The 27352-nt window shown below is 35.1% G+C and overlaps 2 protein-coding genes across 3 annotated transcripts in view; one reads left to right on the top strand and one right to left on the bottom strand.

Moving 5' to 3' along the window:
• Positions 1-3497: 3497 nt before the first annotated feature.
• Positions 3498-5752, top strand: ptrh2 (peptidyl-tRNA hydrolase 2). The gene is made up of 2 exons (XM_051120391.1): positions 3498-3580; positions 4971-5752. The coding sequence occupies exon 2, from the start codon at positions 4979-4981 to the stop codon at positions 5501-5503; it is 525 nt and encodes a 174-aa protein (XP_050976348.1). The 5' UTR covers positions 3498-3580; positions 4971-4978; the 3' UTR covers positions 5504-5752.
• Positions 5753-6011: 259 nt separating this feature from the next.
• Positions 6012-27352, bottom strand: part of cltca (clathrin, heavy chain a (Hc)) — a 50778-nt gene continuing 29437 nt past the window's right edge. For both annotated transcript variants that reach the window (XM_051120390.1, XM_051120389.1), the window contains exons 9-31: positions 26253-26405; positions 25525-25647; positions 25214-25351; positions 24974-25138; positions 24698-24878; positions 22205-22368; positions 18342-18467; positions 18118-18260; positions 17469-17703; positions 17244-17366; positions 14047-14192; positions 13736-13919; positions 13452-13644; positions 13196-13353; positions 11968-12240; positions 11719-11886; positions 11288-11437; positions 9841-9972; positions 9651-9761; positions 9371-9541; positions 9058-9279; positions 7401-7476; positions 6012-7303 (exon numbers count right to left, since the gene is read on the bottom strand). In XM_051120390.1, the coding sequence (XP_050976347.1) occupies positions 7167-7303; positions 7401-7476; positions 9058-9279; positions 9371-9541; positions 9651-9761; positions 9841-9972; positions 11288-11437; positions 11719-11886; positions 11968-12240; positions 13196-13353; positions 13452-13644; positions 13736-13919; positions 14047-14192; positions 17244-17366; positions 17469-17703; positions 18118-18260; positions 18342-18467; positions 22205-22368; positions 24698-24878; positions 24974-25138; positions 25214-25351; positions 25525-25647; positions 26253-26405 (3672 nt within the window). In that variant the 3' untranslated portion in view covers positions 6012-7166. The remainder of the gene's footprint in view (positions 7304-7400; positions 7477-9057; positions 9280-9370; positions 9542-9650; positions 9762-9840; positions 9973-11287; positions 11438-11718; positions 11887-11967; positions 12241-13195; positions 13354-13451; positions 13645-13735; positions 13920-14046; positions 14193-17243; positions 17367-17468; positions 17704-18117; positions 18261-18341; positions 18468-22204; positions 22369-24697; positions 24879-24973; positions 25139-25213; positions 25352-25524; positions 25648-26252; positions 26406-27352) is intronic.

Below are 27352 nucleotides of genomic sequence, written 5' to 3'. Positions count from 1 at the left end.
TACCAGTATATCGCCTAATACACACACTACCGCTCAAAAGTACAATACTTTTATTCATTAAGGATGCATAAAATTAATCAAAAGTGACTGTAAAGATAATTATAATATTACAAAAGATTTCTATTTCAAATAAATACTGGTCTTTTGAACATTAAAGGTTTTCATGAAAGAATCCTGAAAAAATAGTAGGCCTATATTAGATTGATTTCTGAAGGATCATGTGACTAGAGTAATGACTGCTGAAAAATTCAGTTTTGCCACCACAGGAAAAAATTACATTTGAAAACATATTCAAATAGAAAAGTTATTTTAAATTGTAATAATATTTCACAATATTACTAGTATATGACTGTATTTTTGACCAAATAAAAAATAAAAAAAACTTCATATTCATATAAAATTGCATATAGAAATTTAATTAAGATTGCCAGTGGTTGTACCACATAAAAAAAAATCTAGTTTAGACACAACAGAGCTCCTATTCAAATACAGTGCTTGCCAAGACTCAGCATGGTCAGCAAGAGTGTTGATAAATATGAATCTGCAGGATCCAGCAGTGTTAATTTAGTATCACTGAGATACTTTTATTTCAGTTTTCCATTTTCATTTTAATTTTAGTTAAAGCGTTAGTAATTTTGTTGTGTGTCTATGTCACATATCTACTTTTTTATTCCAGTTTTAGTTTTAGAACTCAAGTCAAATTAAATGCATATGAGAAATGTTGCCTTGGCAAGTTTTTAAAGTGTTAGTTTACCCAAAAATGAAAATTCTGTCATTAATTACTCACCCTCATGTCGTTCCAGTATAAACCCGTAAGACCTTTGTTCATCTTTGGAACACAAATTAAGATTTTCTGATGAAATCCAAGAGCTTGCATAGACAGCAACGCAACTGAAACATTCCCAGGCCCGGAAATGTAGTAAGGACATCGTCAAAGTAGTCCATGTGACATCAGTGGTTCAACCGCAATTTTATGAAGCTACGAGAATATTTTTTGTGCACTAAAATAACGGTTTTATTTTGTCGTGGTACTGTTGTGAATGGCAGCGGATGGTCACATTTAATCAAAAATATCTTAATTTATGTTCTGAAGATGAACGAAGGCCTTTTGGAATGACATGAGGGTGAGTAATTTATGACAGAATTTTCATTTTTGCATTAACTGTCCCTTTAACTTTTTTATTTTTTATGGGTTTAGTTTTAGTTAACTATAATAATCCTGGGATGCAATAACATAATGTATTTACATCTGAAAACTGCCTTTAAGCATTAGATGTGCACATTTCTTTTCTAGTGAGGTCAATGAGTACATTAGAAGGAAGCCTGCAGGGCTGACCTGTCTTTCCAGAGCTCTGATTGTGCAAGTCCCACGGTCCCACTCTTCTTCAAGGAAACTTCAAATCTGTCCCATTTTCAGCCATCTCATTATAGACAATCCCGCACCTGTGGGACATAATTACAATCTTTAATATGTCTTAAGACCCACTCAGAGAAAGACAGAGAGAGGAAAGAGAGCGATGCGTCTGCATTCACATTCTGGTCTGTTTTCTCTCTTCTCTGTCTCTGATCATTCTGGCGGCTGCAGTTCTCTGCTGTTTTGCAGATTACTGTAACCCAATCGGTCCTGTGCATGACCCAGTGATACAACCATCTGCATTGCTAGTGTCATCGTGGATGCCAAGACAAGAATGCAAACCACATTACAGAAAGCTAAAACCAACAAATCATGGTTCATTTCCATAATTATTCCAATCTGGAATCTCAATAATAGTTCACCTACAAAATGAATAGTATGTTATTTTCATGTCATTCTAAATATTAATGACTGGAATGCAAAAGGGGATATTTAGCAGAGTGGTCTTGCCGCACTTTTCCATACAGTGAAGTAGACTAGTTGGAAACTGTGCTAAACATTCTGGAGAAGAAAGAAGGTCATTTGAAATAACATAAAGTGAAAGTAAATTAAGACATTTTTTTCATTCTTGACTGAACTATCCCTTTAAGATCGCATGTGATAAACTCACAGGAAGGATGAGTATTTGTGAACTTAACGATACTCTAGTGAGATCTCACATTCACTAAATAGGCCAGTGGCATGACAGTCTATATAAAGACTCTCATTCCAGTTACCAACCACAAAAAAAACCCTGAGGCCCACCACAAACGCACCAAAAATAACCCCAAGTACTGCAGAGGTTTGACAACAGGCATACAAAAAAGTTGTAACAGTAGTGTCACTGCGGAAAGTACTCTTCGTTGCTGTGAAAAAACACTTTGATGCCGGTTTTATCTTGAACTCAATCTTTTCACATCTCTATCTTTTGTTTGTCAAAACGTTCAGTACTTGTTCTCGCTTCTCCAGTTTCACTGTGCAGCAACACAAAGATATCAGGGAAAACGTCACATCTAACAACATGCAAATTCTATGCTTCTGAAGTGCACAGTTAACATAATGTAATATACATTTGTAACTGTATTCATTTTTGTGCTCTTTACCAATTTCACGTCCTTCACTGGGGATGAATAACCTTCACTTCTAGTGTCAAAGCAGCTGAACAGCAGCCTGGATAAACAAAAAAAGAACAAGCAGGTAAGACAATCTCAAATGTCAGAATCAAGAACATTTAGTCAGTAGTTTAAGTCTTACACAATCCACAGCACACCTGCTCTCTCAGGGGTACACTAAGGGTGCAAAACCATGAGAGGCCAGGCCCGAAAAACACAGTGTCTGGTTTCAAAGCTTCTTTACACTGTCTTAAATTAGGCTGGGCCTCTGGGGTTCAAAAGAGTAAAGAATTAAAAGTACCCAGATAAAAGTTTGGGCCTTATTTGTAGGAGTAGATAGCCTGCTGTCACTGCATGCACCTGCCTATAAATAAGCGGTGTAGCTGTGTCCTAACCCACAACTGCACAAAATGCAGTCTAGGAAGGTAGTTTGCTAGGTTTTAAGACATCACACTTACATTTTTAAATGTAATGAGCATAATTAAGACAAAAAAATCTACACCTTTTCACCACCTTGTGGGATGATGGCGTACAATTTCCCTCCTGAATATTTCCAAACAAGTCCCTGAAGGTGTAAAAGGAACCCACTGAAACATTCATACATAAAGATAAAATACACATTATAGAAACCTGACTCGGTTTTGAGGAACATTTCTCGTTTTTTCGGTTGCTTTTAACACTTTTCTAAATAAATAATTCAGAATAAAGTCTCTGAACTTGTAAAAGGAAGGTGAACACTCTAAAACATTAATTCATACGATTAAAATACGCATTGTAGAAAGCTAACTCGATTTTTGAGGAACATTTCTCGTTTTTTCTTTTGCTTTAAACACTTCCCTAAACAAATAATTCAGAATAAAGTCTCTGAAGGTGTAAAAGGAAGGTGAACACTCTAAAACATTAATTCATACGATTAAAATACGGCTTTTAGAAAGCTGACTCGATTTTTGAGGAACATTTCTCGTTTTTTGGCGGTTGCTTTAAACACCTGACGTCATCATTCAGCGTCGCCTTGTAAGAAGCCGCTCGTGGACTTTGCAGGAAACTTCAGCTTGCTGAATCATTTTGATTGCTGGTGAGTCAGATATCAAATATTCATAAACACATTTATACTTAATAGTCTCACCAGCACCGGTTAGTACTTCATAAAAGCTCGTTAGAGGGTCGTTTAAGCCAACACGTTTTAACTAGACTTAACCAAGCCAGCTACACTGGCTACACTGACAGCATTGCCATTGACATATGTAAGCATGTACATATAGTGATCGTTTTATAGACTATTAATAGCACAAATATTAATGCGTATTTGATTTTGTACACATAGACCAGGTCCTCAAAATACTATAGTAACAGTTACTGTTACTAATATAGAAACATAACAAACATCATAATCTTTTAATCATTTAGTTTAATTTTATATGCTCTTTTTCAGTTGTACAACGAGGCTAAGATGATTTATGTCAGACTGACTTCGTAATATGTCAGGCTTATTAGCATATTTTTATTTACACGAATGGTAAACAAGTGCTAACCACAGTTTCCTGTCGTTGAAATACTGTAGTAACAGTAATTGTTAGTAATGTAAACACATTATACTAATATAAACATACAAATTAATATGTGAATGTGAGTTTCACTTTAGATGCCAGTAGTACCAGTCAAAAGTTTTTGAAGAAGCAAGACTTTTAATATTTTTTAAAAGAAGTCTCTATTGCTCATCAAGGCTGTTTATTTTGATCCAATATACAGCAAAAGCAGTAATATTGTTAAATATTTTTACTATTTAAAATAACTGCCTTCTATTTGAATATATTTGTAATTTATTCCTGTTATCAAAGCTAAATTTTCATCATAATTACTTCAGTCTTTAGAGTCACATGATCCTTCAGAAATCGTTCTAATATGCTGATGTGCTGTTCACAAAACATTTTTTATTCTTATTAATATTTAAAACAGCTGAGTACATTTTTTCAGGATTCTTTGATGAATAGAAAGATACAAAGATGAGAAATACATTTTTACTGTTACAAAAGATTTCCATTTCATAAATGCTGTTCTTCTGAACTTTCTGTTCCTCAAAGAAACCTGAAAAAATTCTACTCAGCTGTTTTCAACATTATCATAAATGATTTTTCAGAATATTAGAATGATTTCTGAAGGATCATGTGACTGGAGTAATGATGCTAAAATTTAGCTTTGAAATCATCACAGGAATAAATTACATTTTAAAATGCATTCAAATAGAAAGCAGTTATTTTAAATAGTAAAAATATTTCAAAATGTTAATGTTTTTGCTGTACTTCCAATTAAATAAATGCAGGCTTGGTGAGCAGAAGAGACAACTTAAAACACATTTAAAAACTTACTGTTCAAAAACTTTTGACTAGTAGTGTAGAATGGTAATTTTGCGTAAAGGTATAATCTGCACTGGTTTTGTATTATGAATCACTCTTGTGTTTCATCAGATAAGAGGATGGATTCTCTGTATGGGCCTGTTGCTTTGGGTATACTGGCAGGTGTAGGCTGTGGGCTCTGCCTCGGGTGGCACCTGAGTGGGCGTTTTGGCAGATCGTCCCGCAGCATGATGGCAGCTTTAGGAAACAGCGGCGGTGCTGGCAGCGAGGCCAACGTGATGGGCGAGAGCGGAGAGTTCAAAATGATCCTGGTGGTCCGAACCGATCTGAAGATGGGCAAAGGTAAAGTGGCGGCCCAGTGCTCCCACGCCGCTGTGTCCGCCTACAAGCAGGTCCAGCGCAGAAACCCAGAGCTCCTGAAACAGTGGGAGTACTGTGGTCAGCCCAAAGTGGTGGTCAAGGCTCCAGACGAGGACTGTCTGCTGGAACTTCTGTCCCACGCCAAAGAGGTCGGACTGCCGGTTAGCTTAATCCAAGACGCTGGAAGAACCCAAATTGCACCAGGTTCTCGGACAGTTCTTGGCGTGGGACCGGGACCAGCTGATCTTGTGGATAAAGTGACTGGACACCTAAAGTTGTATTGAATAACACTATTGGATGGGACCAATTTTTATACAACTGGAGTGGTGGAGATGCATTAAAAGGGTTAAAATGACACACTGATTTATAGGTTTAACCATTTATTTTTAAGTAAACAGTTCACCCATTCCATAAACATGAGTACATTTTTGTCATTATAAGTCTTATGTACAATTAGTCATTTGGGAATCTTATTTCAATCACCCCCTCATACCCATTGGAATAAACTATTCTGGACTTTGGTGCAAAAATCACCTCTTGTTCCCTTTTCAATCGCACAGAAGTGCTTGTATGATCAATTCTGTGAACATTTAGATTTAAAACACTGGGTTTATGTCAAACTAGCTTCTTAAGTCAGGCCTATTTTTATTTACATTGCTGATTAAGCCATAAATTCCCATCTTAAAGCTTAATTTATGTTATGAATCTCTGAATGAAAGCAGTCCAGTGAGTATGAAGTAAGGGGGAAAAGTTACAAATTTTGTTGGGGAAAAGAATACATGGCACGTGAAGCTGTTTAACCAGATTTTTCTTGACAAACAAGAAGCCTTTATTTATATGGTAATCTGGGGAGAAAAAAAAAATCTCTTTGTGCACAATCAAATCACTACAATATATGTGTATGATTAATCTCAACTCAGTGAAAACTGAGTACAGGACACACAGGGAGTTAGTTTAATCTTCTTTCTTAAACCATTGTGATTTCTCTTCTTTACAAATAAAGGATAAATCGAGTTTAGGAATAACTGGCAGGATAAACTGGCTTTCTACTCTCACTTCGGTGCCGTACAGTGACCTAAACATCACAACAACCAGCATACACACATACGCACACATACACGCTGCAGCACAGAGAGGTAAGGTTAGTAAACACACACAGGTGTGGAGAGCCGCATATATATTTATATATATTTTAATCATTATTCCTCCTCAAATGGGTGGTCCCACACAATGAGCACGGGTTACTGCACAACAAAAAGTTTGTTTTTCATATGGAAAATGAAAACTGGAGAACCTGCATAGGTCAGGGTCTGAAACGGTTTGAAGTTACCGTATTGAATGCATCTTTATGCATAACCTTTTTTATGTCTTTCGAGAGCTACGCACCCCTGTTGAATTACTGGTACTGAGTAGTGTTTGTTTGTGGAGGTGGTACATTAAATCTCGATTTTATTTTCTTCCCTGGAATATACAATATTAAATGCTGACAGACCGAACAGCTGTTCACACACATCAAAAATGATACATTAGTTGTTTTTTCTCTGACTACGGAGTGCAAATCTGATTTTTTGTTGTTGTTTTAATTACGTCGACTTGCTTCTTCCCACAAGTCTCCTCATTGTAGACACCATTCCCCTTTTTATTGACAGATAAAACTGACAGGAAATTAAATCTAGTAAGTATCTGGAATGTGAAAAAAATAATTCTGATGAAATCTTTGACAATATAGAAATAAAGTCCTTCATGATGGTATAAAGAAAACACGATAAACAAAAACGATCATTTTAAAAAAGGTAAAGTAAAAGAATAACATTTGCTCAAATCCCCCGTCGTGAGCACAAAGTGGTAGAGTCGGACTGGTGGAGGATTGAGGGAGAGATCCATGGGAATGCTGGACCGAACCAAGCGGCAGCAGGAAGAGGGGCGGGCGGGAAAACGGGGAGGTCCTTACATGCCGTAACCGAAACCCGGCTGGGCCTGAGGAGCTTGGGGGTAGCCAGGTGCTGCCGTGTACCCGTAGCCGTAAGGTTGCTGCGGGGGAACAGGCACACTGGGACCTGCTGTCAGCATGAGCTGAGGTGTGCCTGAGGAAATAAAAAAAAAAATGTATTTAATGTTTATTATATTAAAAAAAACAAATACTAGTCTAGTTTTCATTGCAATTCGCTTTTATTAATTTACCATAAACAATGGGTTGAGTCTCTGTCGCCTGCTCCTCCTCTTTTCTCAGGGACTCTGAGGTCTCCAGCTTGTCCACCTAAAAACATGAGAGAAATAAGTTTTCATGGAAGTATGGAAGCACATTTTCACCGTTGAATTAAAAAAATAAAATCGGACAAATCTGACTTTTCCTCGCAATTGTGAGTTTATATCTTGCATTTCTGACATTCAGAATTGTGAGGTATAAACTCGCAATTATGAGTTATAATTGTTATAACTTGCAATTCTGAGAAATTAGGTCAGAATTGCATAATCTAAACTCGCAATTGCGAGTTATTAAGTCAGAATTGCAAGACAAACTGACAACTGCATGTTATAAAGTCAGAAATGTGAGATATAAACTTGCAATTCTCTGAAATTAAGATAGAAGTGCATGATCTAAACTCGCAATTGCTTGTTACATAGTCAGAATTGCGTAATCTAAACTTGCAATTGTGAGTTATAAAGTCAGAATTGCAAGACAAACTCTTTCAAACTCAATTCTGAGGAATAAAGTCACAATTCTGAGAAATTAAGTCAGAATTGCATGATATAAATTCAAAATTCTGACTTTTTCTCAAAATTGGTCTGTTTGTACCTCGCAATTCTGGACTTATATAAACTCACAGTTGTAAATTATATCACAATTCGGAGAAAAAAAAAATTGAATTTCTTGCAAGTTCATATTTTACGCAGTTCTGAGAAAAAGAGTCAGAATTGCAAGATAAAAAGTGGCAATTACCTTTTTTTAATTTTTATTCAGTGGCGGAAATGGATTTACATAGTTGAGGATTAGGAATGTCTCTTAAAATTAAACTAATCACTGAATACTAATAATATACAAACATAATTATCCTAATAATTAATAATATTAATATTAAAATAAAAATATTAAGCACTATTCAAAATCAACAGATATATAAATGCTTTTAATTCATGTTTAAATCAGTGAATTTTTTTTTACTTTATATTTATCTTAATATATTGATAATTGATGTAGCCTGCTTATGTGGAGAAAAATCTAAATAAAGTGAGAAAAAAAATAATCATACTAATATGTTACTATTCGTAAATGTTAATCACTGTTCAAATTGACTGAAATTTGAAATGATTTGATTAATGTTAGTCAAGTTATGACTATTTTTAAATTAATACACATGTCTTTGTTATTATAATTATTTAATAACAATTATACTGGTAGTTTATGTTAAGTATGTATCTTAAATTACACTTCAAAGTGACAAACTGATATTTAGATTAATTAATGTTAAAAATGTTTGCCAGATATTTTTTTTACTTATTCTAATATAATTTACTGTATGTTAAATAAATGTTAAAATTAAACGTTTGTCATTATAAAATTCTAATTAATGAATAAAAATAAATAAATACATAAAGATAAATAAAAATCAATTTTCAATGTAATACTATTAATATACTAATTGAATATACTGTATTTAAATGTTAATCAGTTGAACATTTAAAATGATTTAATTCATGTTTAAAACATTAGTCAAAGGTCAATCCTTTGACTGAAGGAGTCAATAACTAAATGTCATTTTATTTTTTATAGGGATAGTTCACCCTACTCCTAGTCCCCACATTTGTACCCCATTTTAGAGTAACAGCCCATCCTTACCTTGCTGAGGTATTCCCTCATCACCTGGATGAAGTAAGGCATGGCAAAGTCCATGATGTTGTGCCTCCACGCCGTCTCCAGGACCACGTCAGGCCTGAGCAGATCATAGCAGGTGAAGAGGCAGGCGGCGAAACACTCCTTCTTATCCTCCTGAAGGAACCACTGCAGCAGCTCCTCAGCCAGCTCTATGTCCTTTGACTCAGACGCATACTGCATGGCATCCTGGGTAGAAGAACATGCATGGCCGTCATGAATCAGATCAAGTACATTTACAGACAGCATGACTAGACAGCAACAGAGTCGGTCACTTTACCTTGTAGAGTTTGTCTTTCTTGCACAGCTCCACGCTCTGCTTCCATCGGTTGTTGCCCTTGAAGAGGTAAGCAGCGATTCTCCTGAATTCGATCAGCTCGTGTTTCTCCAGACGCTGGGCCAGTGAGATGTTGTCAAAGTTATCATATGCATCTATAGAGGTCCTGAGTGCCTGCAGACGGGACAGTTGAACAAATGAGGCGGCGGACAACAGCTACTGCAAAAAGCTACTATAACTGTTTTCTGTTTTTCTGAGAAATACTTCACACTGTTGTTTGTACCTGATAGTCTTCCTCTGAGATGAAGAGGTTGTTAAGTGCTTCATTGACAGACTTGTTGTTGTGGTTTTGTACTGACCGCAGATAAGGCTTGACCAGAGGAAGCTGCTTAACCTTAAGAAACAAAACAGTCATTTTAGCTGATTTTAATCACCACTTAGGTGAGGTATAGCCTTGTGCTTAGCTTCTGTACCTTGCTGAAGAAGCTGACGGCACGTGAGTGATCCAGTCTTGGGGACAGAACTATGAGCAGGTCGTTCAGTAACAAGGGCTTGAACTCCAGATAAAACTGGATTGCTTTGTAGTACAGTTCCACGTTGGCCACCTAAACAAGACAAAAAAACAAAAAACAATCATTGTAATTTAATTCATTGGTGTTGTTATACTGTTGTTTATATACTGTTGTTTATTAATATTTTGAATAAATTTTTATATGATCAGTATTCATTTTAAAGTTGTAGTAATTTTATGTACTTTGGTCATTTTTTTAACTTGAATTTATTTTATTTCAGTTAGTTTTATTTTGTATTTTGTACATTTATACTAATAATTTATAGCAATTATATTATCATGTCTATCTATCTATCTATCTATCTATCTATCTATCTATCTATCTATCCATCTATAGATGGATAAAAAGATCAATATTAGATAATTATTATATAATAATTTATATAATTAATTTTATTTTAAATGTAATTGTAATACATTTATAAATTATTTATAGTATAAACCTATAATAAATTAATTTAAATATAATACATGTATTGTAATATTGTAATATTTTATATTTTGTCTTTTTTTGTTATACTAATAACTACTAACAATATTTATATTGATCTACATGTATAGTTATTTGTATGTATACACATAGAGATCAATATTATAATACAACTGATTAATATTATTAATATAATAATCAATAATATTTAATCAACAATAATTTATATAATATAACTATTATTAATTATTATAGTAATCAGATAGATTATTTTAATATAAACAAATTAATTAATTTAAATTACTAAATTATTATCTATCTATCTATCTATCTATCTATATATATATATATATATATCTATATATATATATATTAAAGCATATGTATATATGTATGTACATACAGTCTTCTTTTGAGCTTAAACTCTGATGACTTCTAAAACTATATTTTGTAGGAGTATATATATGTATATATATATATATATAGATATATATATATATATAGATATATAGATATATATAGATATAGATATATATATATATATATATATATATATATATAGATACACACACACATACATACATATACATATACACATGTATATATTAATGATGTCTTTTTTTAAAATTATTATTTATGCTTATACTTTATATATAAATTAATATAATATTAATAAATATATAGTTGATCATTTTAATAAAAACCTATAATAAATTATTGTGTGTATGTTAACAAATCATGTTCAAATGGACAAACAAATAGAAATAGGTACAAATTGTTTAGATCATGTTTATATTTTATTTTGGCTTTATTTCTGTAGCAAACACTTATTGTTATAGTTTTAGAAGTCATCAGAGTTTAAGCTCAAAAGAAGACTTGAAGTCTATTTATCTACATAGGAAAAGCAGTTGAACTTTACCTTGGTGATGATGTCCTTGAACTGTCCCTCTTTCCAGGCATCTGTGGGATGGCTCATCATGGTAATGATGGCATTGTCATATTCTTCATACTTGTCGTAGAGGAAAACAAGCTCTGCCCACAGGTGAGCCTGTTCTGCGGCCCTCAGGACCTGACAAAGAAAGAAAAAGTAAAGAAGTCAAGAAGTGAAGTTGACAGACTTTGTAACATCTGTGTATTGCAGATGATGACATTAAACTCATCCCTTTGGAGAATATCAGATTACATGTTGAATTAAATTATAGCTGGAGGGGGACGATGGAAGAAGAAATCAATGAGCTCCTGCTGTTTAACAGAACTGGGCAAAGGACACTTATAAAAAAAAAAAATAAAAAAAACGAAGAGCGTTACAAACCAACATCTGAAATAATCATCTTCAGTAGTGCTGTGTACCTTTGGGATGTTGACTCTGGACCAGAAGAGTTCCAGGTGTTCCCTCATCTTCTGTGGTTTGAATTTCGAGTAGAGGATGGCCAGCTCTGTGAACATGCCCATGTGAGCGCGCTCCAACCCCAGCGCCGCCTCCAGCATGGTGATCAGCTCCTCAAAGTAGCCACGGTCCTACAGAGAGCATTTTTTATAACGATATAATTCAATTCCGTTTTTATCACCTCAGAATTTTCTTGAAGGATCACAACTTGCCTGGTAATAGTTGATGAGCTCTTCTAGCTCATCGGCATGAACTACGATGTGAAGGCCGCACATCTGAGCCAGTCTGAACTCCTTTCCATCAACACAAGCAAAGCACACCTCCTTCCACGTGCGAGTGCTGTTTGCCTTTCGGGCACCGTCCACGGCAGCTTGATACTCGCCCAAGTGGACCAGGGTGGAAGCCAAGCGGCCGAAGTTGGAGACGTTATTGTACAGAAGTTTGGCCGCTTCGTACATCTTCTCGTCATAGCAGCGATCTCCAACCTGTGAGCAATAATAAAGCAGTGTTATTTAATATATTTAGGGGCCAAGCACCGAAGGATAGATGAAAAAAAGCACCCAAAATTACCAAATATAAACTAAAAAGAAAACTGAAAATATACAAATAAAAGCTATTTATTTCTGATTTAATGTCTGTATTTCTGTGATTTAATGCAGCAATGGCTGAAAGTCGAAATATTCAGAGAATAAAGTCGAAATATTACCAGAATAAAGCCAAAATATTAAGAGAATAAAGCCGTACTATTCAGAGAATAAAGCTGAAATATTCAGAGAATAAAGTCGAAATATTCCGAGAATAAAGTCAAAATATTAAGAGAATAAAGCCGTACTATTCAGAGAATAAAGCCGAAATATTCCGAGAATAAAGTCAAAATATTAAGAGAATAAAGTCGAAATATTCAGAGAATAAAGTCAAAATATTCCAAGAATAAAGTCGAAATATTCAGAGAATAAAGTCAAAATATTCCAAGAATAAAGTCGAAATATTCAGAGAATAAAGTCAAAATATTAAGAGAATAAAGCCATACTATTCCGAGAATAAAGTCGAAATATTAAGAGAATAAAGCCGTACTATTCCGAGAATAAAGCCGAAATATTCCGAGAATAAAGTCAAAATATTAAGAGAATAAAGCTATACTATTCCGAGAATAAAGCCGAAATATTCCGAGAATAAAGTCGAAATATTCAGAGAATAAAGTCGAAATATTCAGAGAATAAAGCCGTACTATTCTGAGAATAAAGTCGATATATTATGAGAATAAAGTGTTATTTTAGTATTATTTCTATACTATTACAGAATTTATTAATTAAAAAAAAAAAACTAATAAAAGTTTATGTTTGGCTATTTTACATGCTTTTTGCCATTTTTATTCATTTTTGTGTGTGTAAAACATAAAAGTAATAAGGACTCCATAAAAAAAAAACAATTGTGCATTACCTGCTGAATGTGTGCATTATTTGGTCCATTAATAAACTCCTCCAGTTCAGCGAGACGGTTGGTTTTGGCCAGTGCGAAGATCAGCTCTGTCTCCACGTATGACTCTCTGGCCTTCTTTCTGGCCATCTGCAAAAACTTCACCAAGTCCTCCCAGTTACCTGAGTCAGGAAATACAGTTGTGAATACAGAATCAGAGGGAAAAACGTCCTTAATTACAATCATTTATTATCCAGAACTAGAACTGAAGAGGACATACCGCTCTGGGAAGCAACCTGAACCACCTCCATGTAAGCCGAGGGGTCATCAGCCTTGATGTACGAGTCAATGGACTCTTTGACGAGACCCTTTTGCAGCTGAGCCTTAGCCAGCTGACTCCACACGGCAGGTTCATTACAGCGCTCTGCAAACTCATACGCACGGTCCAGATTACCGATGTGCTCAATCAGAACCTGAGGAGGACAGGAAACATCAGCTCTTTGCTTATCTGCTACTTAATAAATCACAAATGAGGACTACTGAAAGTACATCTTAACCATATACCTGCACTGCAGAGGTGTTGACATCAAACTTCCTGAAGATAGCGAAGGCCTCCTCGAATAGTTCGCTGCTGATGGCGATGTTGGCGATGTCAGGGGCGTCGTAATTGTCCAGACGGTTGATGTATTCCATGACACGGGTGCGGTCCGCTTTGATGGCTGTTAGGATGAGCAGGTTCTGCAGGTTTCTGGGATAAATTAAACCTTTAAATTAAAAGACTGCTAGGGAATTTCATGTTCGTAAAAGTCAGAAAACACACAAAAATGGCCTGTTCCAAACGATCACATGTTGGAATGTTTTTTGGGCTTCTGCACCTGTGTTCACTAAAGACCGAGTTGTCCAGGACGATCTTTTCCAGCAGCTCAATGAGTTCATTGGGCAGGTCAGCAGTCATGAAGGCCTTTACTGTGACGGACACCTCCTCTGGGTCCTGAGTCTCTGACAGGGCTGTCTGCACCACCTAAAAGACACAAATAACAACTTAATATTCAAAAAACATACAGGAAGGTCAACCAGAGATTTTAAAGGGATAGTCCACCCGAAAATGAAAATTCAGTCATTAATTCCAAACCCATAAGACCTTTGTTCAACTTCAGAACACAAATTAAGATATTTTTGATTAAATCTGACACGTTTAAGGCCCATAAAGGTAATAAAGACTTTGTTAAAATAGTCTATGTGACATCAGTGGTTCAACTGCAATAACATAAAGCTAGGAGAATCCTTTTTGTGTGCAAAGAAAACAAAATTAACAACTTTACAGAACAATTTCTTCTCTTCCGTGTCAGACTTTGCCGCACATTCATAATAGTTGAAAAGAGTTATTTTTATTTTCTTTGCATACAAAAAGTATTCTCGTAGCTTCATAAAATTAAGGTTGAACTACTGACGTCACATGGACTAATTTAACAATTGTACGTACTACCTTTCTGAGCCTTGAACGTGGTAGCTGCGTTGCTGTCTATGCAGGGTCAGGAAGCTTTTGGATTTCATCAAAAGTATCTTATCTTAAAAATATCTTGTTTTGAAGATAAACAAAGGTCTTACGGGTTTGGAATGACATGAGGGTGAGTAATTAATGACAGAATTTAAATTTTTGGGTGAGCAAACATGTTAAGACATTTATTACTTACAGTTTGAGTTTAAAAAAGTTTTAAAATTTAATTTATTCCTGCAGTGGCAAAGCTTTTTTTTTTTTTAAAGCTGTCTTCAGTATCACATGATCCTTAAGAAATCATTCTAATATTCTAATTTGGTGCTCAAGAAACAATACTTATTACAAACGCTGAAAATAGTTGTACTGCTTAATATTTTTGTAGAATTCATGACACTTATTTTTTTTCAGGATGCTTTGATGTATAGAAAATTCAAATAATTTATTTGAAATATAAATCTTTTGTAAAATTATAAATGTCTTTACTTTCTCTTTTGATAACAATTAATCATTATTGAATAAATTACTAATTTCTTTAAAAAAATGTTTATGACTCTAAACTTTTAATTGATGGTCTGTTACAAAGCCTACACTCTAAAAAAAATGCTGGGTTATGCTGCACTCTAAAAAATTGTTTTTTTTTTTGGTTTTTTTTTTTAACCCAAATGTGGGGTTCAGCTTGTTGGGTCATTTTATTGGGTTATTTTTAATATTTATACCCAGGTACTGGGTAGTTTTTCTGTATCTAAGATACTGGGTTATATTTAAATGGATATTAAACATTGGGTTATTTTTTTTTACTCAACAGCTGGGTTGAGCCTGTCTCCGACGAAACAACCCAGCTGTAGAGTTAGAGTCAAAGCACAGGATTTTTGAGTCCTCTACAGGAGAGAGAGCGGTTCTCAACGCCGCTGATTTGTTGCACTTCATCAGTGAAATAAAGATTTCTATACATTTTATTTCATTTAAGAAGTCTTTACTGTGCTGTAGATTATATTATTTTATGCAACGCAACATACTGTCGAGATGTCAATCAGCTGCGTCAGCAGTGGTGGTTTTGTATGATAGAAAATGCCTTTTGCCTTGCATAAAATAAATTGATTTTATTCGTTATAATACTCTATTGAATTTAATTTGATGTTAAAATATGTTCTCTAATCTTAGTACTGTTTGTTTGTGGGCACGTCATGGAGTTATTCACGGCATCTTTCAGCTACGAGTGAAACACGAGGTGGCGTTCTGAGGTTCATACGTTCCCCGCTGAACAGCAGCCGATCAACGGCTCAGATTTCACCAGCATGAGAATTAGCACGATTTCAGGGAAAAGGGATTAAAGGGAATGGTTGAATGCATGTAAAATGCTATTATTAAATGTTATACTTTTTATTTCTAAAATGCTTGTTAAAGAAGAAGTCCACTTCCAAAACAAAGATTCACATATAATGTACTCACCCACTAGTCATCCAAGTCATGTCTCTCGTTTTTCAGTATTAAAGAAATTGTTTTTCGAGAAAAAAGTTTCAGCATTTTTCTCCATATAATGGACTGATATGGTGCCCCAGTTTTGCAGTTTAAATGCAGCTTCAAACGATCCCAAATGTGGTTGTAAACGATCCCAGTTGAGGAAGAACGATTGGTTATTTTCATAAAAATAATACAATTTATATACGTTTTAATGTCAAACGCTCGTCTTGTCTTACTCTGCCTGGACTGTTTTTCTCCGGTTCATGACAGTTAGGGTATGTCGAAAAACTCCAATCTCATGTTCTCCCTCAACTTCAGAATCGTTCTATATTTTTTTTACCTTTTTTGTTAAGGGTGTTTGATCTTCTTTTCATGTTCACTTTGTAAAGACTAGGTCGGTACTTCTGCTGCGACATAGGATGATTTTGAAATGATTTTTGAAGATAAAACTCGGTGCACCACAGCAGTTAATTATATGGAGAAACATCCTGAAACATTTTCCGCAAAAAACTTCATTATTTCTTTACGACTGAAGAAAGAATGACATGAACATCTTGGATGACAAGGGGGTGAGTACATTATATGTGAATCTTTGTTTTGGAAGTGGATTTCTCATTTAAACGAGTTTAAATGTATGTAATATTATAAACTTGCAAAGCCCATTTTAAGCCAGCAATATAATATTTTTTTACTTTTAACAAAAGTTGACTTAAATAAACCAACCCAGCATGTTAGGTACAAACATTCAACCCAGCCAGCTGGGTCAAAAAAACCCAGTATGTGTTCTGTCCAATATTTACCCAGTGCTGGTTTGCCAAATAACCCAAGTTGGGTTGTTTCTAACCCAGCATTTTTTGCAGTGTAGTAAGCCTATCTATCTAGAGAGAATTTTAAAGGATAGCTTTCCAAAGTAAGAACTGTTCAAAATGCTAATTATGTCAAGATATTCGGCAGATTATAAATCCCAGAAAATTGCTATTCTTGAATAGCAATTATAAATTCAATGCATTCAATGCAATCTATTTAAAATCATAACAATCATGCACTTAAAATTCCTGTACGATCCATATTTATGTATTGTAAGAGATGAATGTAACACCCATAAATGTGTACCTGGTCAATAAGGGGCCTTCTGTAGGGGTTGGTCTCCAAAAGCACACTGGCCCAGAGCTCTGGGTCTCTGCGGCGCACCAGGTAACGGGACAAACTCTTGAACAGTGAGTTCTCATTGCACACCTGTCGAGAACAATAAAAAGATACATTTTATGCTTTATGTTGTTGTTTGGTTGCACTAAATTTGGTATGAAAAGGGCTGTTTTTGTAGGCAAGCATACTAACATTGATGAGCTCCTGGTCGCACTGTCCTCTCTCATAGGCCACACAGGCCAGGTGAGGGTCTCTTTTCTCGCAGTATTTCCCCACCACACGACTGTCGTAGTACGGGTTTTCCCGCAGGAAGCGTTCTGGATGGTTGTTGCTGTCGATGTAGATCTTGGCCAAGGCATTGTGGGTAGCTGGCTCCTCACAGCCCTCGTGGATACGAGACTCCAGCCATGGCAACAACAGCTTCAGTCTGCAGAAGAAAGACTTTTAAAACTCAACCATCTAAAGCTGTTTTTGTTTAGTTAACTTTTTAGTTTCACTCTTACGAAATTACTATACATCATATTGCAAATGCCAGCGCATTTCCCAAAAGCGTCATCAACTAACTTTGGTCGCAAGTTCCATTGAAGTCTATTGGTAACTTGCAACCGTAGTTTCTTTTGGGAAACAGCTACTGCTGTTTGTATTCTTTGTTTACTTGTGCAATCAAAGTTTCATCTGGAAACTCTCAAGATGTACACAAACAAATGATTAAACATCACCTAAAATAAACAGAAGCATCATGTAATCGTTTTGAATCCAGCATAGCATAACATCATCGTCTCAAGTGCTTTGTTTTGATAACTTATGGTTTGATATTGACGTTTTGATGCAAAGTTTATACCTGTTTCTCTTCTCCACTTCTGCCACCAGCTCGTCGGTGGAAAACTGGCCCCGTACAACCAGGATCAGGTTTTTGATGACATCCTCGGAGCAGTCAACATCCAGGAGCCCTCCAATTACCACAGGCAGACGGCTTGGGTTCACCTATATATACACAAATTATCATTTACTATTTGTTCAATTCTTGACTACTGAATATGTAAGCAGTACGTAAAGGTTACTCACTTTTTGCACGTAGATCTCGATGTACTTCTGCAGGCTGTTTCGGTACAGGTAGAGTACAAGATCATGGACGAAGTCGAAGCGATCGCACACAATAATGAGAGGCAGCTGGTCGGTGAGTTTAGCTTCCTGTCAGTCAAACGACGGGGAAATGAGAAGATAACATCAGATTTTGGACACAAAAGAAGGCATGTGTTCAGTAATACAATCAAATCTGCAAAAGGCTCGAGGCGATTTTTAACATTTAAAAATGACTTCTAAAATTTATTTTAATGCAAAACACTGCATTAATTACTCAGTATAAGACTTAATTTTACATCACTTGACAAAGCTGATTTAAGTTTATGAAACAGATTTGACTGTATTTGTTAAAAAATAATATAAATACAACTTTAAATACAAATAAATTACTAAACATGACACAAAATACAGAAAAAAAACTAGTAATTAAAAGTAATTAAAAAAAAAAAACAATAATAAAACAATTTAAACTAGTTCTATAAAACCTACCAAGTAATTAATATTTTAAAAAGCAAATATTAAGGCAATCCAAACTAGTTCTATAAAAACTTAGCAAATATTTAATATTTAAAAAAATAACAATATTAAAGCAATACAAACTAGATCTATAAAAATCTACCAAATAAATTATAATTTTTAAAAATTAAATAATGCAATCCAAACTAGTTCTACATAAATCTATCAAACAATTCATATAAAAAATTAAATATTAAAGCAATCTAAACTAGTTCTATTAAAATCTACCAAATAAATTAATATTTAAAAAAGTAAATATTAAAGCAATCCAAACTAGTTATATAAAAATCTACTAAAATGATAAAAATTAAATAATAAAGCAATCCAAACTAGTTCTATAAAAACCTACCAAATATTTAATATTTAAAAAAATAACAATATTAAAGCAATACAAACTAGATCTATAAAAATCTACCAAATAAATTATAATTTTTAAAAATTAAATAAAGCAATCCAAAGTCGTTCTGTAAAAATCTAATCAAACAATATAAAAAATTAAATATTAAAGCAATCCAAACTAGTTCTATTAAAACCTACCAAATAAATTAATATTTAAAAAAGTAAATATTAAAGCAATCCAAACTAGTTATATTAAAACCTACCTAATAATTAATATTTTAAAAAATAAATATTAAAACAATACAAACTAGTTTTATAAAAACCTCCTAAGTAATTAATATTTAAAAAGTAAATATTAAACCAATACAACTAGTTCTATAAAAACCTACCAAGTAATTAATAACAGAAAAGTAAATATTAATGCACTACAAACTAGTTCTATAAAAACCTACCAAGCAATTAATATTTTAAAAAAATTACATCTTACAACAACTCAAACTAGTTCTAAAAAAAACCTACAAAGTGGTTAATGTTTAAAAAAGTAAATATTAAAGCAATAAAAAACAAGTTCTAAATAATTCACAATTTAAAGACATAAAAATTTTAAAATGTTAAAGCAATAAGGGGGGGAAAAAAAACCTTGTCAAATTGAGAATGTTATAAACAGGATTTGAGGATAACTGAGTAGTCCACAAAATGTTTTTTGAAGAATTGTGTGGTTAGTGGTTAAAGAAGGTCTATAACTGAAAAGAAAGCTTGAATGGTGTCAAACTCTGAGGTGGCAGTACTGCTCCACCTGCTGGCTAAAACATTTAACTTTTTTCCCACACAGTGCAGTTTACAACACATATAGGATTAATGAACTGGGATTGTACAATTCACTTCACAGAAACGCCACAAATCAAACCTTCAACACATGAAACGTGTCGACAAATATTTACAGGCTGAACGTTTGCAGTGAAGCCTTAAACAAGACTATATTAAACTTAAGCAAGTCTCAAAATCATTCCACAAAACCAGGCTTTCCGGATCCACCCTCTGAAGCTGGCAGAGTCCAACTGTGAAGTCAACTTCATAAAAATAGTGGAATAGATTCTGAAAAAGACCCGAGGTTTCCATTTCTGTAGAACATGGTCACCACAAATCAACCACAGCCAGACACACATCAACACACTACCACAAAACCACAAACTCAATCTCAGCCCGGTCACTCGCTACGATTTCAAGCTCAGGCCAAGAGAGGGTTGTTCCCAGCAGTCAATGCTTTTCGAAACCTCCCTGTATGTGCACGGCACACACCAATCCCAGTATTAATCCTTCAACTCACCACCAGGAGAAAAGAAGGGATGATGAAAGAACAGAAAAGGGAATAAAATAAAGAGAGTCTTGTAGTACTTAGGGTTAATTTACCTGATTCAAGTCCTGAACATCCCAAAAGTACAGGGTAAAGCACAGGAAATAACAACAGCCACCATCAGGATAAAAAAGTAAGATCAACTCCCTAAAACTAGAAAACTACTGGCTGCCTGATCTAAATAGGGAACATTTGTTAACATAAAGACAATGCAACTTGTGTCAGATTTCCCCCCAAATTTCCAAGATATTAAATTTGCCGTTTTATTGTGCATATGTTTATTCAATGCCATCGGCACTAAAATAATTTATTAAATCTAATATAAATCAAGCTCTTTCAATAGCATTTGTAACCATGTTGATTACCACATTAAGTAACTTAAACTCATTCTGAAATTTTATTTTATTATTTATTTATTTTTTATTTTATTTTATTTTATTTTACTCTGTTCTGTTCTATTCTATTCTATTCTATTCTATTCTATTGTACAAGACTTCCTATGGAAGGAAACTAGGTCAGCATTCTGGAGGGTTTAAAAGAAATCTGAAGCTGGTATTTTGAAGCACCTTATTAAATTATTCAGTAAAAACAGTGTATTATTTGCTGGAGAGTTTTCAAGCCCTTTTGACATAGGAATACTTTTCAAAGTATTTTTGGTAGGGCTGTCAAACGATTAATCGCATACAAAATAAAAGTTTTAAATAGCCTAATATATGTGTACAAGTATAGGTATTTATTCTAATTATATATAAATTAAAATATTTTGTACATAAACAACATATTTCTCTTAAATATCTACATTAATTTGTGTGTATTTATACATACATAATTTCACACAGCACACACACATATATTAGGCAAACTCAAATTTTTATTTTGTATGTGATTAATCGCGATTAATCGTTTGACAGCCCTAATTTTTGGTTATGCATTTTTGACAATTTCTGTGCCCATTATGTCATCAAATGTATGGAAAAAGTTGGGATATTGAATTAATTTAACGCACAAGGATAGCAAGTTATTTTATGGGCATTTACAATTAAGTTTTAGCATGAGACTATTTTGATGGAATCTACTAACCGTTTCTATAAAATAATGAATAAATGATAATAAATATTAAAATGTGTTAATATTAAATATTAAAAATAATAATTACAAATAATTTAATGCGCTAACCAACATTATGCCACAAATGGTGTTAAAGGGGCTTAATTTTTATTTAAATCTTGTCTTGTTTTGAATTTTTTTTAACAATTACCACAATTTTATGATTTTTTTTCTGTGGTAACTGACACTGACAATTGCCGCAAATGGTGTTAATAGAGCGAAAATAACTTGCATTAAACCCAGAACATTCCTTTATCATGTTTAAAAAAAAAAAAAAAAAAAAAAAAGGAATAAAATCAGTTACAATTTTGTCTGAATACTAAAACCGCTTGCATCTGAAATTGAAAAAGGCTTGCATGTAAATGATAAAGGACAGATCAGTAGAAAGGAACAAAACAGGAAATGTAATGAGGGAAAAAAAAAAGATGGAAAGAGTTTTAACAGATGAGAAACTAGAGAATATAATGTGCTTTTTGCGGTCGGCTATGGATCATTTGGAGGGGTTTCACTGACAGAGTCTTGGCAGTACCTTGAGAAAGTTCTTGACACGTTCAGGGTCATAGCAGTTGCTTTCTCGACAGATCCGCTCCACCTCTTTGATTTGGCCCGTCTTGCATGCAGCCTGGATGTATTTGAAATGCACCTCTGGGTCCTGGCTGAAGTTCACAATCGAGCCAAGGAAGTAGAACAAACCTGCATCCAAGCATAGAACAATAAATGACGCTTGACTGTCAGTGGACAGACGTCTGATTGTGGTTACGGTTTGATCTACACGTTTTGTATATGCAGATTTTGTGTGAGACTTTAATGGGGTTTTTGTCCTTTTAAAATATTTTATGTTCCACTGAGGAAAGTCGAACGGGTTTGGAACGACATGAGGACGAGTAACTGATGACAGGTTGCACAAACCCTTTAAATTACAGATCAGGACTTTACATTTGCATGAGCATTGGGTTTCCATTAAAATTTTGCTCCTTGTCAAAAGCACTCTTGCTCTCACTGTCATGTGGAAAGCCTGAGGGATTGTGGGTGGCCGCAGGCCCTGTGCCACCGCCTGCGCTGATTGCCAAACCTTTTGTCCTACTTAGCCCAGAACGGAAGACTACACGCTGCTCCACACACAGAAAAGAACCATTATACGGCCAAGATACCAGTCAAATTGTGTCTGCACTATGAAAGGCAACCAGCAGAGTGACCACAAGTGTTTACGTACAAGTTTAAAGAGTGATTTTCTAGCAGTGACTGCCCACAGAATTGTCAGGCCTGCCAGATGCATCAGACATATAGGCAACGTAAACGCTAGGTGGGATTCATTGGAGGAAAAAAAGTTATGTTTATCCAGTTGTTTTTGAATGTACTTTATGAACTTTACAGTTGTTTATGATTACTGGATAAGGTTATTGGTTAAGCTAATTTGTGAATCAGTGTGTTTAATCAATTAAAACATTCACTTTGTATTCAAATTTAGCTAGATGGAGCTTCAAAATGAGTTTTAGAAACACTTCTGCTGGGAAAATTGACAAAAAAATGAAAATTCTGTCATTAATTACTCAGCCTCATGTTGTTCCAAACCTGTAAGACCTTCGTTCATCTTTGGAACACAAATTAAGATATTTAAGATAAAATCCGAGAGCTTTCTGACTCAGCATAGACAGCAACGCAACTACCACGTTTAAGACCCAGAAAGGTAGTAAGGACATTGTTAAAACTGTTCATGTGACATCAGTGGTTCAACCGTCATTTTATTAAGCTACGAGAATACTTTCTTATGGTCAAAGAAAACAAAAATAACGACTTCGTTCAACAATTTCTTCTCTTCAGTGTCAGTCTTTGACACACTTTCACAGGAGCACCATGAAACATGCGTGTGGTGCTGCTTACTACCTTTCTGGCCTTTGAACGTTGCTGTCTATGTAGGGTCAGAAAGCTCTTCTTCTAAAATATCTAAATTTGTGTTCTGAAAGAAAAAAAAGAAAAACAAAATTAAAGCTGCAAGCAGCGTTGAAAGGGCCCTTGCACCCAGGCTCACTGCCGACCGGTGGCGTTAGTAAAATAGCAAATGGTGGGCAACATGCACTTAATGTGGTAAATATAGGAGGAATACCTGCCAACAGGTGGCACTGTGATTACAACTGTATATTGATGTGTAGATGTCTTCAGGCTAGGACTTTTATCAAATGTGAAGTTTGGTGGAGACTGGATACTGCATGTTTGAGTTAATGTAAAACATGACACATCCTGTCACCAACAGGTGGTGCTATGATTGTAACCGAATATTGGCCTTTAGATGTCTTCAGGGCAGGACTCTTACCAAACGTGAAGATTGGTGCAGATGGGACATTGCATGTTTAAGTTAGTGTAAAACAAGTTATTTCCTGTTGCCAGCAGGTGGTGCTATGACTAACTGAAATATGGGCATGTAGATCTCTTCAGGTCCGGAGTCTCATCAAACATGCAAAGTTTGGGGCAGATCGGACACTGTATGCCTGAGTTACAATAACTTAGTTTAATTTAGTGTTGATCTGTTTAAATCTGCATGAGGAGTTTGTTTAAATACGCTTGACATGGCAAAAGTGGCACAAAACTTCAAAATAACAGATTTCCTGCTGGGTTTCGGACTTTGTACCTCAAAACTTTTTTTGTAGGTATTGGTGTTACATGTGTCTACCGAATTTCGTACATGTATGTAAAACAGCCCGAGGGGCACTTCGTTGGGATTTTTAAGGGGGCACCATTGCCACCCAACTTCTGCACTACACCCACTTCTGAAACCCACATCAGAGCGTTTAGGCCCTCAAATGCGATTCATTTTGGAGAAGAAGAAGAATCTGAGCAATTCCAATAGGGTCCTCGCACCACCGGTGCTTAGGCCTTAAAAATAGATGCTTATTATAAAGTCTAATAATAAAGTCCTTTTCTTGTCTAAAAAGAAAGTTTTAATATTCCCTAAAGCACCCATGTCAAAGTGGTTGAACTTTACAGTGACACCAGGTTAGTAACTTGTGCTGAACGTAGCTCTTACCCTCAAAACTCTTGAAGGACTCGAAAAGCTCAGTGAGGGCTTGGGTTGTCAGTTGCTCGTGATACTTGGAGGCCACCTGGACACAGATCTGAAGGTTCTGCCTGATGTTAGCGGACAGCATGGCTCTCAGACACTCCAATGAGTCCTCCACAGACAGAGAGCCAAAGTAGTTCACCAGCCACTGCAGACATTAACAGAGTGCAAAACAAAGAGAGATATAAAAAAAAAGTAGTTCACATTTCAATTCAACATGATTGAAAAGAACTTGTTGGGTACCTCTGGGTTGAGCAGGTGCGTGTGTACGACAGCTCGTTTGATGTCGTACAGGTCGGTGTAGTGCTCTAAAGCTCTCTGCAGAAGCCCCGCCTTCTCACACAGCTGGGCAATGTGGGCACGATCGTAGTTAGTGAACATCTGGTTTCCTAGGATGGCATCTGCAACCTGCAAGAGACAGTTTAGCTTGAAAAGAGTCTAATACTAAGAGTGTCCAGATGTGTTCTGGTGTGCATTGTGTACCTGTGGTGCATGCATCAGGTTCATCTCCAGCAGACGGGTCTGCAGTGGACCTTCAGATGGGCGGTTGTTTTTCAGAGCATCCAAAAGGAAGGACGTGCACTGCTGGACCAGGTTATACTCCATAAACACATCAACGATCTGGGAGAAAAACACATTTTTTTTTTTTTTAGTGAGCTCATAAAATGAGTTTTAATAAACAGCCTCTGGGTCACATGGTTTCTCTCTAAATCATTTTAAATTCTCCTCCTTTTATTTCTTTGGTTCTCAATCTCCCACATGTCTTTCATCTCCTCTCCTCCTCTGTTCCTGACCTGTGTGATGTCAGCCAGCGGTTCCTCATCCTGAACGAGCATCTGAGCAAACTGCAGACCCTGATCTGGACTGATCCGCATCACGTTCCTCAGCAGGAAGATCCAGTCCGGAGTGTAGCCCACCTATTAACACCAAATGAAGTGTGAGTATGTTTTCAAACCTGTTTTATTGGAGTCCATGTGTCTATTTAACATTAAAGCAATAGTTCACCAAAAAAAAAAAAGAATTCTGTCATTAATTACTCAACCTCATATCGTTCCAAATCACAAATTAAGATATTTTTGAGCTTTCTGACCCTGCATAGACAGCAATGCAACTAACACGTTCAAGGCCCAGAAAGGCAGTAAGAACATTGTTAAACTAGTCCATGTGACATCAGTGGTTCAACTGTAATTTTATGAAGTTACGAGAATACTTTTTGTGCGCAAAGAAAACAAAAATAACTTTATTCAACAATTCTCTTCCATGTATTGTTATTTTTGTTTTCTCTGTGCATAAAAAAGTCTTGTAGCTTTATATAGTTTATGTTCTTGCTATCTTTCTAGGCTTTGAAAATGGACGTTGCAGTCAGAAAGCTCTCAGATTTCATAAAAAATATCTTAATTTGTGCGCCAAAGATGAACGAAGGTCTTACAGGTTTGGAAAGACATGAGGGTGAGTAATTTATAACAGACTTTTCATTTATGAGTGAACTATCCCTTTAAAATTAACTGATCAGTCAACATACCTTTTTGGCATACAGGACAATCTTGGGGAACTGGCCGGTTTCTGCAAAACACTGAATGACTTTGTTGGGTACGTTGGCTCTCAGGTAGACACTAAGAGCAAGAGTGGGGTCCACAGACTTCACCAAGTCACCCAACTCCTCTGAACATTCAAGCTGAGGATAAACAACAGAAATGTACAAAATTAAGGTTAAATACAATTTAAAAATGCTGTTAATTCAAAGACATTTGATTCTCAAGAACCCATTCTTTTGACAAAACTATTCACAAAAAATGTGCCACTACTCCAATCACAAGATCATTCTAACGTACTGATTTGGTGCTTAAATAACATTTATTATTATCATCATCATTAATGATAAAAAGTTACGTTGGACCACTGGAAACCGATTTATTTTTCAGGATTATTCACTGAATAGAAAGTTCAAAAGCATTTATTTAAAAATATAAATCATTTGTAACATTATGTTTTTTTAACTGCCATTTCTGGATAATTCAACACATCCTTGCTAAATTAAAATAAAACAAAATTACATTAAATTAAAATAATAAAATAAAATAAAATAAAATAATATAATAAATAGCACTGAGTCCAGGTGTAAAGACTGAAATTAATGCAAAGACAACTTTTTCGGTTTAGTGCTGCATTTTTTCCCATATAAAGTATTTAAAAGGTTAGTTCACCCAAAAATGAAAATTCTGTCATTAATTACTCAAGTTGTTCTAAACCCGTAAAACCTTTATTCATCTTCGGAATCCGAAAGCTCTCTGACCCTCCCATAGACAGCAAGGGCACTACCACGTTCTGTAATTTTACGAAGCTACGAGAATACTTTTTTGGGCAAAGAAAACAAAAGTCACAACTTTATTCTACATTTTCGTTCTGCCACACGCTTTCATAAACACGCGTCCACAAGTGACAGAGCAGAGACGAAAATGTGGCATAAAGTTGTTATTTCTGTTTCCTTTGCACAAAAAAAGTATTCTCATAGCTTTGTAAAATTACAGTTGAACCACTTATGTCACATGGACTACTTTGTCGATAATCTTGGTACTTTTCTGGGCCTTGAACGTGGTAGTACCCTTGCTGTCTATGCAGGGT

Source organism: Labeo rohita, chromosome 10, assembly GCF_022985175.1.
Source record: "Labeo rohita strain BAU-BD-2019 chromosome 10, IGBB_LRoh.1.0, whole genome shotgun sequence".
NCBI classification, from domain to species: Eukaryota; Metazoa; Chordata; class Actinopteri; order Cypriniformes; family Cyprinidae; genus Labeo; species Labeo rohita.
Note: the sequence above shows the minus strand (reverse complement) of the source record. Positions and strands in the feature narration are given on the sequence as shown.

Excerpts from the sequence above, each read along its gene's own strand:
- ptrh2 (XM_051120391.1), top strand. The coding sequence starts at position 4,979 with ATGGATTCTCTGTATGGGCCTGTTGCTTTGGGTATACTGGCAGGTGTA.